The 16,486-nt window shown below is 34.7% G+C and overlaps 2 protein-coding genes across 2 annotated transcripts; one reads left to right on the forward strand and one right to left on the reverse strand.

Moving 5' to 3' along the window:
- Nucleotides 1–1,988: 1,988 nt before the first annotated feature.
- Nucleotides 1,989–2,488, reverse strand: LOC132304730 (uncharacterized). Its single transcript, XM_059802454.1, has 2 exons — nt 2,274–2,488; nt 1,989–2,211 (listed from the first exon to the last, which is right to left on the reverse strand). Exons 1-2 carry the CDS (start codon nt 2,486–2,488, stop codon nt 1,989–1,991), a joined length of 438 nt encoding a protein of 145 aa, XP_059658437.1.
- A 2,133-nt stretch (nt 2,489–4,621) lies between these two features.
- LOC132302749 (uncharacterized) lies at nt 4,622–16,027 on the forward strand. Its single transcript, XM_059799683.1, has 14 exons — nt 4,622–5,229; nt 6,869–6,976; nt 7,063–7,197; nt 7,973–8,569; nt 8,871–9,006; nt 9,138–9,479; nt 9,641–10,153; nt 10,928–11,337; nt 11,437–11,522; nt 11,615–11,833; nt 12,064–12,192; nt 13,583–13,945; nt 14,592–14,707; nt 15,576–16,027. Exons 1-14 carry the CDS (start codon nt 5,128–5,130, stop codon nt 15,686–15,688), a joined length of 3,369 nt encoding a protein of 1,122 aa, XP_059655666.1. The 5' UTR covers nt 4,622–5,127; the 3' UTR covers nt 15,689–16,027.
- The last annotated feature ends 459 nt before the right edge of the window (nt 16,028–16,486 follow it).

Below are 16,486 nucleotides of genomic sequence, written 5' to 3' on the forward strand. Positions count from 1 at the left end.
TATTACTATAACGACCCTAAACCGATACCATTTAAAAAAGAAAATTCGGCATGACCTTTGCTAAAAAGGGATCCTACAACCACTTGCTTAAACGCAAAAAATGCAATAGCCTCTCTTGGGCCTTCAAGACTTATCCAACCTATCCTAACACGCAATACAAATATTACATTTCAACATCCCTTTCATCCATTCATTATATCTCAACATAGTTTAGTTTATGGTTGAACAACTACATGCTATTTAATCCAAATATCATAATTACAGTCCCAAAAATATAATTAAGTTCAAACATTCATATCTTACAACGTTTAGACAACTTATAATAAAATTATAGTCCATGAATATAACTATAATAGCAAGAGTCCATAAATCTCTATACTAAATATAGCAAACTAAGGTTTTACAAAAATATGGGACTTAGATACAAAAATAGCAAAATGATCTTCTGATCCAAATTAGGCCTGTGGTGGTACGTCATCCGCCACTTCTTTCCCATTTCCTGAAAATTGTTAAATATAAGGGGTGAACATAAACTCAGTAGGAAGTGCCTAAGGCACACCTCTTTAGACCTCGTGAATTCACACAATGAATAGGAATAAGGAAATTGGAATCATACCATGCCCCAAAAAAAATATATATAAATAACCACAATACTACATCATTAATTCAATACCACAAATGAATATGTCATGCAATGAGATGCCATGCTATGTAATGTCACTCCCCATTCTTTAAAACCATTTCCATTATCATTTCTAAACCATTAGTGAACCCGTCCCATGACAACTCCATGGCGGCATGAGAGAAGGATTGGCCACTGTCCCTGACTCATGGTAACTCCATGGCGTCATTTGGGGCCCAGGTAACTCAACCACACTAGGGCGATCTCCCCAGTCCCCTCTAGGCCTCACTAACGCCGCGGTCCCTAGGCAACTCTTAGGCGGCCGGGTTTTTCACAAAAATCCTTTTCAAAATTCTTTCCCAAAATTCAGTTCATTTCTTTCAAATCAATTTTTTTCATTCTTTCCCAATGAATGCATATATGTCTTATGCATTTCAATGACGTGCCAATAAAGAAATTTTTTATTTCTTACAAGTCAAATATTTACAATATACATGCCTCATAGGAATATTATAGAAATTTACATCATGCTTCAAAATCATAAAATTCAACATTTTAAAGCACAATAGGCATGAAATTTAACATCACTTTAACATGGTTCTTTATCACATAACAACTAACATGTATATATACACATCTCATATACAACACATAACAAATATGAAAAATAACACAAATTAGAACACAAATTATGAAAAATAATTCATCAAAATCTAAGAGATTGTGGATTAAACACCACTACCTCAAAGGAGGAGAAAACCCCAAATTTTGTGCCCTAATTTCGAAATCCTAGGATGCACCAAAACACTCACTTGAAGATCTCGCCGTGCTCTTCATTTTGTCGCAAACGGCACCCAAAAATTCTAAAAAATGAGGAAGAAATTAAGGATTGAAGTTGCAAAAGAAAAAAAGAAAAAGAAAATACAGAGGCAGCGAGAGAGAGAAAAAAACTGGCCGAGAGAGAAAGCTGATTGAAAACTAAATGGGTCTGTAATGACCCTTATATCACGGGTGGGTCCCACAGTGGAAAAAGTAATGTTCAATAATTATATATATATATATATATATATATATATATATATATATATATTGATAAACATTACAATTACTATAGCAACTCCCATACCTGCTTTGTTTTTCTTTAACCAATGTTTGTAGCGGTAGCAGTCTTTTTTTTATGTCATTTCTTCTTACAGAACCAACATTCATCATTCGTATTTGCATAATCAATGCCTTTTCCTTTGTTGTCCTACTTTCCATTTTTTTTAATTGCCTGATTCCCTTTCTTGTCGCCTTTCCACTTGAAGTTATTCCTGCTTCTATTACTTATGGCAAGATGAGCTGACTCAAATTTAGCACCCTTGAGCTACTCTTCCTCAGTCACACAAAGTGCCAATAGCTGATTAATATCCCATTTTGTCTCTTGTGAATTATAATTTACCCTGAAAGCATCAAAAGATCTAGGAAGAGAATAGATCACCATGTGGACCAATAACTCATCATCAAATTTGATTCCCTTCTCCCTGAGACCATTAACCAGCTTGCATATCTTATAGATACACTCCCTCACTGAATCACTGCCATTATAACTGGTTGACATAAGTTGTGTCAAATAATAATACTGAAGTTACTCTTGGTACCCATGAACTACTTCTTAATTAAATCAAGAAGCTCCTTGGCAGTATCAAATACAGGAATACCGCCACGAATAGTCTCACCAATAGAAGCACGGATCAACCTAATGGCCATGGTATTAGCCTTAGTCCACTTAACATGCAACAACTTTACTGTTTCAGAAGACTCTTCAGTGATTACAGTGGGTTTCTCCTCATAAAGTACGAACTCATAGTCCAAGAAACCCAACATAATATCAACACTTGTCCTCCAAGTAGTATAGTTCAAACCATTCAATGGTTCAATCCCTGTGAGCTATCTTTGAATAGCGAAAGCGTCCATAACTGTAATACATGTTATACCAAATAACAAAAAAAAAAAAAAATGAACAACATATAAAATAATATGTCACAGTTTTAGGGATTATTACTTTGATTCGTGCTTGGGTTTTTAAGCTGAATTTCTCAAGATGTTTTATTATATGCAAAAACGTCCACCCTGCAGAAACAGATAGAATGCCATCTAAAATCACCTTTTGGCAAAATTTTAGATTTTTATTTTACCCCCAAACTTGCGATCAAATCGCACATAGACCTATTTGATTATACTTGAATTGTTGCTAAATACTTCCACTACCTTTTGGCAAGAGGATTATTTAGTTATAATCCAAGCATTCTCAAATATTCTACTAACTTATCCCACACTAAGACATTGATCACCTTTTGACAGAACAAATGCCCTCATGTAGGTAAGTGCACTGTGAGACATCAATAAGACCAATGCCTCAAAATTTTTAAAAAATAATAACCTCCATGAGCGTGTCTCTTTTTAGTATGTATCACTCATTTTGACTATTATTTTTAAAACGGTCACTTTACTGGTCCTCATAAACCCCAATGACGGACCTGATTTTTTTTTTTTTTTTAAATTTATTTATTTAAAAACATATATGTCTTTCTATATTTTATATATAGTATGTGTTTCGCAATTAAATTCATTGATTTTGTTTTGTTCCTCGTTCGGTGTGCACAACTTATAAAGGAAACAAACTGATTAATTGTAAAACAAATTCATTCTTAAAAAAAAAACCTTGTTCGGTGTGCATGCGCAACTGATTAGAAGACAAACTGATTAATTGCATGACAAATTCATGCTAAAAAAATCTCATTCGGCGTGCATGCACTACTGATTAAAAGACAAACTGATTAATTGCATAACAAATTTATGCTAAAAAAAAATCTCGTTTGGCGTGCAATGAATTTGTTGTATAAAATATTTTTCAAACAGAATAATCAATTACTCACCCACAAAAATATGAATCAATTACATATGTTTATGCTACTATAAACACACAATTTTTTTAGATGATTAATCACCCACGAAAATCGAGGACACAAAGGTAATCAGTGCGATTTCAAATACACCGATTTAAGTATGCTATATAATAAATCAATCTTTACTATTTTGATTTCTACAAACTATAGCTTGGCTCTGATACCAATTGTTGGGTTTAAATAATAAAAACATGTAGAAATCAAAATTAATCATGAATTAAAGAGAGGTTTTTGAAATCATACCTGATTAAAAGATTAAACTTTAGGTACCTTTTGTGAATTCCTTAGTGCCTTTTGAGAGATCTGAAAAATAGAGTATTTTACCCTCTTATGAGAATTGTCGATACGATAGGTCTGAATAAGGGTTTTAAAACCCTTATATATAATAATAACAGGGGGGGGACGACTTCTCTACAAGCAAGCATACCCAAGTCTCCTTTCCTATCATGAAAACTTAGATATTAATGGTTAGAATTAAATTACACCAAATAAGTTGGAAAACCACAATCCAAATGTATAAAAACCATACTCCCAATTAGACCACCAAATTGAAAAGTACAACCCAATCCATCAAGTATCAATAATTACATTACAATCTTACTTTAGAAAACGTAGTGTATATGACCATAAAATAATTTTTATTATTTATATATATATAAAAAAAAAATTCCAACATTATCTTCTTAGGATTTGGGAATCTCTCATCATATATCTTTGTCGATGAAGCTCTTGGAACTATTGGGTCTTCTTCAATGGATCGCCTGATACTCTGGGCTGATCAGATCAAATTTACCCCAAAGCTTGAGTTTACACAAGGACGCTCAAGACGCTGTTTTAGATCCCTGCAACTATATAACTTTAAGAAAAAATGTAATTTTATATTAAACAATAAGCATATATATACATATATTCGTAAAAAATATATATGATAATATATATTATAAAGTACAGAAATACATATATATGTGTATATATATATAAAGTTAAAGAAGGAATTTTGGACTCAATTTATAGACAAGGCGGTCATATTGCAAGGGCAATTATGGAATTATATCAGAAAGTAAACTCAAGCGCTCCATCTGTTGCCGGAAATGAGCCCGAAAGGACTGCCAGGGGTCAAAATGCACATTTCTGATAGTTATGTTACTGATTTGTTCGATTTTGTAATTCAGGGTGTAAAATGCTGATTTTGAATAGTTAGGGGGTTTTTTTTTAATGCTTTTTTGCCCTTTTTTTTGTTTGTTTTTATCAATCCATCATTTTATAGTTACGTGATTGTGACTCTTCAGGATCACGGACAACTGAGATCCACATGTTTTAAGGAAAAATAGAAGTCAAAGCCAATAATTCGAGTATTCCTCACCAATCAGCAATCAGACTCCAAAAGCGATTTTCACTCCGTGTAACTCAATCACTTCTCCATTTGTTCGTGGAGGGAAAAAAAAATGAAAAACCCAAAATCCCCCACAAATCGTGATTTAAATTCCCGCCATATAAAGCCCTCTCTCTCTCTTCATTTTGTTAAAATACAGTACTGGAGTGGTCTCTCTCGCTTCAATGGCGAAACCTGACGACGAAAAATCGGACGGTCTCGAAATCGTTTCGATCGGAACTCTGTACAGTGGCGCCTGGGAGAAGAAGTACTGGAGCTCCTCTCGGGTTCGATTCATTACACTCTCTCTTCCCCGTATAAGCATATATATGCATATCTATATATGAGTTATATAACTGCCGATTGATTTCTATCGTTAAATTGCTATGGCTCTAATCAATGTTTTGTTTAGTTGAAGTTGTTTTGGTGAATCAATGATAATCTACTAAATTGTTGCAAGCTATTTATCGGAATCTAGGTCTTTTCTTATAAAGTTATGTTCATTCAAACAGAACGTAATTAGTGAAACTATAGAAGATAAAAAGATTTAAGATCAAAGATTTATTATTGAATGGAATAAAAAAAATACGTGGGGAATTTTTTTATATTATTTTTTAAAATTGAGTTGAATAAATAAATATTTGCTTGTATACGAGTTATGTGCACTGTTAGGGGCTTAGTGGATTTGACAATTTTTCGAGTAAGTTCAAAGATTGTGATAGCAAATTGGAGTGCTGATTTAATGAACAGTTTGAATTAGTTGATTGTCAGATTGGTGAACAAGCTTATTAACAAGTAATAACCAACTCATAAAGTATACTGACAGTTGATTACTGGGAAGCTGAAAAAGAAAAAAAGATTAATAGAACTTAATCCTACACTTAGTAGTTAGAAAGACACAGATTGATTAGACATTACTTTAAAAATCTAGTAGAAGAAAAGTTCAATGAGGTGATATAGACTGATTAACGGACATCATTACTTCGATGCATTATGAATGGATCGGTATAAAGCTTGAGTAGAAAGTGGGGCATCAGCACGCATAATAGGTGCTGGGAAAAAAAAAGACAAATGAGCTAAAATTGTGGAAAAATAATTGAATCCTACCGTGTGGAAGGATTAAAACTCTAATTAAAAATTTATACAAAAGCTGCAGCTTTTGAATGCTGGGCTGTTGACTTTCTTTCTTATTATCTTGGCTAGTCTGTCTAAAGTGGGAAAATGGCATGGGAATGCTGGGAAAAAAAATTGCCAACTGAGAGATCGTTCATGAGAAAATAGTAAATTTTCTGAGCATCTATTTTTCAAGATTGTGTGCAGCATAAAGATAAAAAAAAGGATAAAGCAAAACTCAAAAGGATTTCCTTGAATGAGATCTCTGCTAGTTGTAGTTTCAGGGTTCTTATCTATGGAGAAAATTATTGCCTTATTCCTTTTTGTTTTTTCTTATAATCTCTTGCAAGTCCTTTAGGCTTGATACTGCCTAAATCTTTTAATAAAGGTGATTTATGTAAATTCCAATTTGATTTGGAAATAGATGAAGATGAACTAGAATTTGCAAAAGATGTAGTGGGTTCGGTATTACAGCTTCCATCCTCTTTATTAAAAGGAAGAACATCAACCACATAAGTATTATATTTGTTTTCCTAGTTTCAAAATATGAGGCATTTCCAGAATGTTTGGATTTCACTTTGTCCTTCAACAATGAATTACTTCATTTGATCATTCATGTCACTGATCTCAGTGCTCCCATTTAATTTTAAATATGGATATTGAATATGTTAGAGCAGTTTCTTCATTTGGTATGCTAACATGTGGTTGCTGAAGCTTTTGTTTGAGTGCTTTGTGTACAGAGAACAAGGCTGTGTCTCCTATATTTCATATTGTGTTACATTATTAATTGGCTTTACTTGTATTCCGATGCAGGGCAAGGATCGCTACCCTTATCCGGTTGGATACCAAGCTGTGCGAACTCATAATGGAATTACATATAAGATGGAAATTCATGAAGCTCTTAAAGGACCTTTATTTGTGGTGTGTAGTTTTGCTTAATGGCTTTTGATCTGTGAGCCTCACTAGCTTTTAGTTTAAATATAAACTTGTACCTCCCCTCTCCGCAGATCACTTCTACTGATGGACAGTCATGTTCTGGGCAAACTCCAGATATTGCATGGGAGAACCATCAAAAGAAAGGTTACCCTCGTATAAAGTTGTGGCGCGGAAAGAGATTTTCGTGTAAGATAGATGGCGTGGAGGTAGGTAAAACTGTAGCTGCTTGCCTAACGAGGTGTATTCCTCGTGCCATAATGCATATATCAAAACTTCCATTAATGGGCTCTACCTAATGGTGCTTAATAATTCAATTAGAATGTGATTGTACCTTTTGCCTTCATTTTGAAGGATATTGTGTTATTTATCTTCCTGTTCTGCACATAAACATTCATAACTGAACAAAAGAGTAATTTAAAATAAATCTGGAGCTTGAACTTGTGTAACCTAATATGCACTTAGGTACCACAAGAATTTGTCCAAACTTTTATTTATTATTGTAAACATCTGTGTTATGGTTTTTGTAGTCTTTAAGTTTTTTTTAGCTCTATACCTTTAATAGTCATCTAAGCATCAATTAGAATATATAGAAGATTGATGAGGCAATCGACAAACAACTGCTCAAGCACATTAACAGAAGGCTCAATGGAATTAATGGGAATGTGACCATATTGTACAATATTTCAGAGGTTTGTCTACGAGCAGCCCATCATATTTGCAACCTCAATAATAGTTTAGGTCTCTGTTTTTGATACTGCTTGTGATAATTTCTTGGGCCGTGGTTGGTCATTTAACTTTGTGGTTCTTTAATTAATTTAGTTTTATGGTGGATAGTTTTTAAATTTTTTGTCTTTAACAAGCACATGATGATTAACCTGTAATTTTCTGTCCTTTTCTCTATCATCTGTTGCAAACTTTATGTAACTTGTATTTAGCATATTGTGCTAAATGTAATTCCTTCCCTTTGCATTTGATATGCAGTTTTTTGGATTTAGAAACCCGTTTGTTCAGAGGTTACTTCGGGAATTGGTTGCAAATGTCGATGGGACTGCAGAACAGAGTTTGTTGCCATCCAGCTTTCACAATGGAGCTTCTGGAACAAATCATCACACTCAATGTACAAATTCAAGTAACTCTGATCTGCTGCCATACTTGGGAAAAACATCGATTATCGGGAAGAGAAGTAGAAAGGAAAAAACCACAAATTTGAATTTAGTTAATGGAGCTGTCCACAAAAGACTCCGACCACAAGTAACACACAGTGCTGAGGTCTCAAATTCCAGACAAGAGACTCTAGGAAATCATAACAGTGGCAATTCCACGACTAGCTCTGCCTCAGATGAAGAACACGGCATTTGCAATAATCTTGGAGCTTTCCCAGCATCATTGAAATTGGAAACTGTAGCTGAGGGAGATAATGTTCCCTCTTCATCCAAAGATGGTTTGTCTTCCGAATCTTTTCAAAATTCTGATCATCTCAAGGAGAAAGTTCTTCCCCAAGAAGAAAACAAGCTTGTTAATTCAGAAAACTGTATAGTCACAGGAATAGCGAGCAACTTATACACATATGATGAACCCGTAAGAACCTCAGTCGAATATATATATATATATATACACATTCTTCCTTTTATTTTTGCATGCAGGTTTATTTCTTTTGGGCATGTTAGTGTTTTGCAATTACTACACACTTTTCCTTCTGATTTCCTACATAGTTTAGGATCTTATAATTAATAATATCTAATAGCAATATGTTTTTTCTCAGGACTTTTAGTAGATTAGTCTCTCCTTTTCATCTTCCTGATTTCGGCATGAATTTGTGTATAGTACTTATCAAGTAAGAATTTGGTTTAGTGGTAGAAAGATACTTAATTTCTCACAGCTTAATAGGTCAAAAGATGCTGAAATTCAAGGGTTCAGTTTATCAATGGCAACAGAAAACACAGTTGGAGAAGCACCAGTTCCAAAAGACACTGATGTGGATCTTTTTGCACCTGATACTTTGGATCTTCTTTGTGGTATTACTTATTATATACTTTCAACTAAAATATGAATACAAGTTAATTGTGTTAAACTTGTTAATTTTTACCACTGGTGATGCTCATTATCTGCCCCTTCTCCTTTGATAAGTGTCAGTATTCTTATGCAGACAATATCCCTGATTCTGCCCTGCACAATGGTAGTCCTTACAATGTGAAAGGTGAGTTGGTTGCTGTGCAGGTAGTAATTTCTGAAGGGTCGCTAGCTGAGTCGCATCCAGAAGAAGACATTGGCACATCAAATGCAAGTTCTGAAAAGAGTGATTTTGATTCAGTTGGTGATGATATAGACAAGTCAATGATGACAGTTCTGCTTCCACAAGCACTTCCGCTGCTCAGGACATTCTCTAGGAAGAAAAAGGCTACCGTAAACCCTTCTGGAATTTCACTTCATACCATGAAAACTCAAAAGGAACACAATGGAACTGACCGTGTGGATGTTGCATCTCCTGGTAAGTGGTAATGTGTAACCCCCTTTTGTTGTTGTTGTTGTTGCAATAATTTTCTTAGTTTTGTCTAGCATAGTTGCTTAACACTTAACCAAGATACGATGGGTCTCAGAAGAGTCTTTTACTTTTGATCAGGTCATAAATAGATATTTTTTAACTTGCAGTTGAAGATCTGACTGAGAGGTCTCCTTTGGAAAGGCTGGAAAAGGAAAAGATGCATATCTTAAGTACAGATCATAGTTCAGTTTTCCCAATTACTCCTATTGTTCCCGACAGTTTTGAGAATGATCACTGTGGGGATGATGTACCTAGTCAGCTACCTCTGTTTCCTGAAGTTTCTGAAGCTGGTCTAGCTACTTTGGGTCAACACACATTTACTTACACTTTCGCACTGCCTGTCAGTGTTGATGTCCCGAAGGGGTCATCAATTTCTCATGTTGAGATTAGTAATAGCAAAAAAACCTGCTCTTATGATGCAGTACACATGGCTTCGACTGAAAGGCGTGAAAAGAGTAATATTCTCGTATCTGAATCTACTTCAGGTTCCACGTCTCCCCTCAAGAATATTTTTGTTGAAGGCAACAATGATAAGTGCACAAATACAGATGAAAGTTCTACATTCCTTGAAATCTGTTCCAAGGAAAATGAATTCAAAAGCACACCTGATTGTGCTGAAGGTACTATTATTGAACCAATCTGGATTTTTTATTATCTAAAAGATAAAGCCAACATTCAACTTCAAATGGAAAGAATATGCCCCAAGTTGAGTTAGTCAAACTGCCAAGAGATTAAATTGTGTCCCACTAGTTCCAAAGAGAAAACCTATGCATAGTTCTAGATTATCTTTTGCAACACTACAACAAAGAAACTTTCATCTGTCAAATTTAAAAAAATAACTTGAAAGCTTTAAATCCTGAAATGCAAAATCCGTGCTTGTTCAATATTGCAATTTAAACAACTTCAAAATTTTAACATGTTATTGTACTATTTTCATTTATATCAGTGAAAAGCCTGATAGCAGTTGTATTTCAACAACCATAGGTAGAAGTGATGATAATTTGACAGGCATGGTCAGTTCTGTTCAAATACCACAAAAGGAAAGTGTTGGTACAGTTGATATGTCCTTTACTTCAAAAAGAAAATACAATGATACTCTTACAGAAAGTATAATTTGCAGAAACTTCACAGAGGGTTGTGCCACGAGAACATATTTACCACAAAATTTATGCTAGCGTCACAGATTCAGCCAGTTAGTAGTAGTTCTTTCAATCACATCCCAAATAAAAGAGTTATATTTGCTGTTGAAGACAGACTTGGACATACCTACATTTTGAACAAATAGAAAGATACTCTAAATCCTGATTGCTTACTTCATAATATTGCTCCTGTTATATCGCAAAATCAAAGATGTGTTTGTGCTTCAAATGACAATCCATCTGTTTCATGTGTAGAAAAATCTCATGCCTGTGTTGACAAAGAGTTGCTCAGACAGCAGAACCTTGTTGAATTCAATGATTCTGTATCATCGTTGCAGAAACAGGGGACTAGTTTCTGTGATGATAGTGTGGAAAATAAAGATGGTTCAGACTTAAAGCCTCACATGACTAAGGCACATAAAGATGATCCAGAGGGTGTAGAGCTTGTCGGATGCTATTCCCACCCTATGCCAGTTTCTTCTGTATTACTGAAAACAAATGGGAATGCAATCTATATTTGTGTTTTATGTGGTATTTTGCCTGACAGCAACAGAACCCTTTTCCTATACAAGGTATCAATCAAGGAACAAAATGTAGGATGCCCTTCATTTATTGGTCACATGCCAATAGTGTTGCCTGTTTTAAGAGATGCCTTTGGTAGAGAAGTGAGTTGTTATATGTAAAAGTTGCTTTCCATTAATTCCTTTTATTTGTGTACTTGCACGCTTATTTTATTTACGTGAAATTGTGTTTCCATTTACTAGATTGCATTAGATGGATCAGGCTTGCAATTCACTCCAGATGGGCAGTTCCTTGTTCTACTTAACAGTATAAAAGCTCCTTACTGCAGGTTGCTTCTTTTGTGGAATATAATTTTACATTCAAATTTCACATGAAATTTGAGAACCAATTGGAGTCCTAATTTCCCGTTCATGTTCTCAGGGAAGGGAAGGTGCATTGTCCATGCTCAGCATGTACATCAGACTCATTTGAGCAGAATGCAGTAAAGATTGTGCAAGTAAAGCTTGGTTATGTTTCGGTTTTGGTGAAGATGAAAAAAGTTCATAATGTTTACTGCATATTAGTTTGTGAGCCTAATTATCTTGTTGGCGTGGGAGATAGTGGGAAATTGCACCTGTGGGTCATGAACTCAACATGGAGGTAATTTTTCTTTATATCATGCCTGTATGCTTCACAAACTTAATTCTAGGCATGCATGAATTGATTGGAGCTCACATGTTAGTAACACTAATTTTTTGAGATCTCCTGGTGCCTACTTCCATTATGTAGCCAGTTGAATGCTGTTTCTCATGTCTGTCGGTACCTTCAATTTTTATTATTTAATCTCATTGTGAATATAATTTGATTGTTCTCAAATTCACTGCTCGCAGTGCACAGACAGATGAATGTGATTTACCAACTTCTGACTGCTCATCTCCTGGTATCGTGGAGTTAAAAAGAGTTCCAAATTGGGCTGCTTTTGTTGTTGGTCATAATGGTTTTGGGGAATTTAGTTTATGGTATGCTGCCTTTCCACGCTGTATGTGCTTCTGTTTGCATATTCTTTCTTCTATCTCTAACTGTATATAATGTTTCCTCTTGCATATTTTTTTTTCTCCTTTCCACATGCCAGTCTCAAAATTACCCTCTTATTGAAAGGTTTCTAAGTTTTAAAAACAACCTCCAACAAAAGTTGCTTCCATTTGTTTCATCATTTTTAAAACGATTAACAATTTGAAAGTTAACCAATTTCAGTGTCAGCATCAATTTTGGTCCTAGCTGAAATTGGTATGAGATCCATAGCTTTAATCATCATGTATTGGCCATATGCTGGGAAATATGCACAGAACAGTGATAGAAGTAGCCAAAGTTTTGATATGGATTGGAACTAAAATGAGAAATCAAGCTATTAAAATTTGCCGTGGTTTAAACCACATTGCAGATGGAGGTACTGGCTTCCAGGTTCCTACCCCAGAAATATATTTTTTAAGATTTGCTCCCTACTGGATCAAATTATTTCTGCTGCCTGGACTTTTGTTATAAGTGGAGAGCAGTGACTGTGAAGTGCTCTATGCAGCCCTGTTTTACTTTAGGTAGTAACATCATTTTATTCAGTTGCATGTATTGATAGTTTTTGAGATTTCACATCCCATTGTCAGCTCTATTTACCAAGTCATTTTCTTGGAATTCCAATTACACTTCGAACTTCTCATTTTGTAGATTTTCTTTTAAAAAAAATCAAATCATGTAGGTTTTGTGAAGCATGAAAAGCTCATTTTCAAAATATTCGAGATATTTGAGGCAATAGCAAAAGCATGCAAAGACCACAAAAGGGATTGGTACATCTTGTTATGAAGGGAGAACTATAGAAGGACCAGGATTCCTAATCCTAGTATATTATTAAGAATAGGTGGAGTTTGATTGTGCCCATTTCAAATCAGTTTTGACAAATTTAGGATGATATATCCTTCCTTGCTGACTCTCTCGACTGGTGAATTTATTTTGATTTCCATTAGAATGGAAAAAAGCACTGAAACTGAAGTTTTACAAATTTTATCAGAAGTGCAATTTCAGTCAAACACATAAAGACTCGGGAGTTATTCGTCTTCTGTGAAAATCATTTTGGGAAATTTATCCACGGCCACATCGTGCAGCTTACTATTCATATTGTTTCTTTCTTCTTCTTTTTTCTATAAAATTGTAATGTTCCGTTCTGCTGTTTCCTGCCATTAGCCTCATTAATGTTTCTGAGGAAGTTTGGAATCTAATATTGGTCATTCCCCTGCATGAACCCCACCCCCCCCCCCCCCCACCAAAAAAAAAAAAAAAAAGAAGGGAAAAATGAATTTAGATATACTAATTCATAATGTTTTGTTTAGTATTTGACACAGCGGTTTTTATTTCTTTCAGGGACATCTCCAAACGGATCCTTGTATCGAAATTTTCTGCTCCAAGTACTTCAGTTATTCAATTCCTTCCAATCAGTTTGTTCAGATGGCAAGGGAAAGATTCTGTTTCCACATACCCTAATGGGAAAGAGCATATCAATGAAATCATGGCTGCAACAAACATATCAAAGCAGGGCGAGAACAGGGCCTTTCTTCCTATGCAGGAGGAAGATATGGCTATCTGGCTTCTTATCTCAACCGTCTCTGATTCTGATGTTCAACAAGGGTATCGATCAAGTGACTGCAAAATAAATCCAGTTGGATGGTGGAGGTTAGCTCTACTGGTAAAAAACATAGTGATCTTGGGAAATGCATTGGATCCAAGGTGATTTCAAGTTTTATTTTTAAATAATAATAACTACAAGCATTTTTCAATTTTCCATATAATATTTTTCTGTCTTCCAACATACAAATGAACTCCCCAGTTCTAAGTTTTTTGTTTTTCTTAAATGTCCTATAGATATGAAATTAATTCGTTGTGTATATGCATTTCATTGAGATCTATTTAACTCTTTATTCTCTGTAGCATATTAAACCAATTCACTTGTTGCACACATAAATCTTATTTAAAATATCAAGGATGATGTTGCTCCAGCCTTTTCAATCTTATTATTGATATCTCTCTGTCTCTGTATCTTTTAATGCTAAGAAAATGGATGGGAATATTTTGGTTTGTGTGGGACATTCTATTGCCGCATGAACAGCAGCTTAGTAACCATGGATTTGTTCTCTGCTAATGCAAGACCAACTATTGGAGTAATAAGATAGTAGCACAAGTACCTGCATTTTAGAGGCCATTAGGATAAGAAATATAGATTATGAACAGATAGTGAGATTGCAGCATGTAGTTAATGCCTTGATGAGCAAGAAATGTTGTGACCTAGTCCAGAATGGTTGATTGCATCTGAGATGCAGATGAGACCTTTCTAATTAATGTCAAAGAAGTTTAAAACATAAAATTCACTGTGCAGGGCTGCTGCCATTGGTGCATCAGCTGGTCACGGAATCATTGGAACATGTGATGGACTTGTGTACATGTGGGAACTATCTACAGGAACCAAGCTTGGCAATCTGCATTATTTCAAAGGTATGCCCCAAGTCATGACAAGTAGTGTTTCTTTTTAAATAGTTTCGTGAAATCTGACATTACTGAATGTTTATGCAAATCATGTATTCTCATTTCTTTTCAATTCATTTTTAGCTGGAAAAATATGGTTTTCCTTTCGTTTCCATGAGATTTCAAATTAGTTATTCTATTCAAAATTGAACATGGATTCCACACATTTATACCATATCATTTCTAAGGCTCCATTTGGAATGTAGAATCCTTCCATTATCCACCAAACATTGTGATTTAGGCTACTTTAAGTTAAGCCTCCACATTTTAGTGTTTATTGAAATAGCTGCTAGTAGCCTAGTACCACCTTTTGTTACATGGACTCTTCAAAAGTAGTGAAGTACCCGTGTCGGACACACATCCCTTAGACATGAGTATGGGATATGTGTCCGATACTTGGTGGACATGTACTTAAAAAGCATATCCAATAATTCAATTACATTATAGTATTACTTTAAAATGAGTTAAATGCAATTTGTACTTGTATCTGTTTGTACCTGTTGCTGTTTTGATGGAAATGGTTCGGGGAATGTTATGGAAGTTTTCTTTATATCGTGCTGCTGTACATATGAGAAAACCTTACCAACAATATGATCCGGTAAGATTTTGCCTGGAGCTGTAGGAAGCTTAATGACGCATTGATAGTGATGCACACTTCATCCTACAGAATCAACCACCCTTCTTTTCCAAGATTTAATATGGTATCTGAATAGATGGAGCAATGCTATATATATATATATATATATACCTCTTTAGACTTGAAGGCTTAACATAAATTTTGAATTTGTATACTGAAATCGGAAAAATCCTGATTTTCTCTCTATTCTTCTGATACCAGATGCTGGTGTCTCATGTATTGCAACTGATGATTCAAGGTCGGGCGCTTTGGCTGTAGCTTGTGGTAGCCAGTTGCTTGTTTATTTGCACGCCCAGGGGGCCTTTTCAAATTAACCGGGAAATAAGCGAAAGAGTTACTCTCTCTAACATGATGTTCTTTTTCCTTCATGTATAAATTTGCAGGCAATGCAATACCTAGGAGGTTAATTTTTACGTCTTGGTGAGAAATTTGTAAATGTCCACCTTATTTTTCTTCTATGTGGTTCCAGTTAAATAATCCACCTAACATCACGTTCAATGTAAGTAGATTAGCTTTTTACAGTGAACCATCGTCATCAAGGTGGTTTGCCCTATCTCATAGGGCTACGAATGTACTAGAGGCTTACTGATGCTGATGATGAAATTTTTATCAAGGATGAAAATTTTCTTGAATATAGGTCTGTCTCAAGTTTGAGAATTCTATTCACTGTTGCTGATCAAATTTTGAGCACATGAAATAACAGAGTCTAATAATTCGCGAATATAGATATTGAATCTAGGCAATATATGTTTTAGGAGAGGCACACAATTTTCACACTAACATTATAACAAATTATCAAAAATATATAATATCATTGTCTAACTTTATTTTTCTGAATTTTATTGTAGTAGTGATCCTTGTCTAACTGAATCTCCTCTGCTTCAACCTGAATCTCCTCTGCTTCAACTGAATGTAAAACCCTGTGGCAAAAAAAGGAAAGGAAAAAAAATGAATTTGAGCCCCTATGAAGGTTGTGATGAAGATGTAAGTAGATGTAATCATGGTTTTTTTTATGTACATTAAAATGCAGTAAAGTTAATTTATTAAGGTCATCTAAATGATCCTTCCTTATGACTAAAGAAAACACATTTGATGTCTTTTAGTTCATATAT

This window comes from Cornus florida, unplaced genomic scaffold, assembly GCF_030987335.1.
Source record: "Cornus florida cultivar Cherokee Brave unplaced genomic scaffold, ASM3098733v1 CherokeeBrave_3.0.0_Hap2_Chr04, whole genome shotgun sequence".
Classification (NCBI taxonomy): domain Eukaryota; kingdom Viridiplantae; phylum Streptophyta; class Magnoliopsida; order Cornales; family Cornaceae; genus Cornus; species Cornus florida.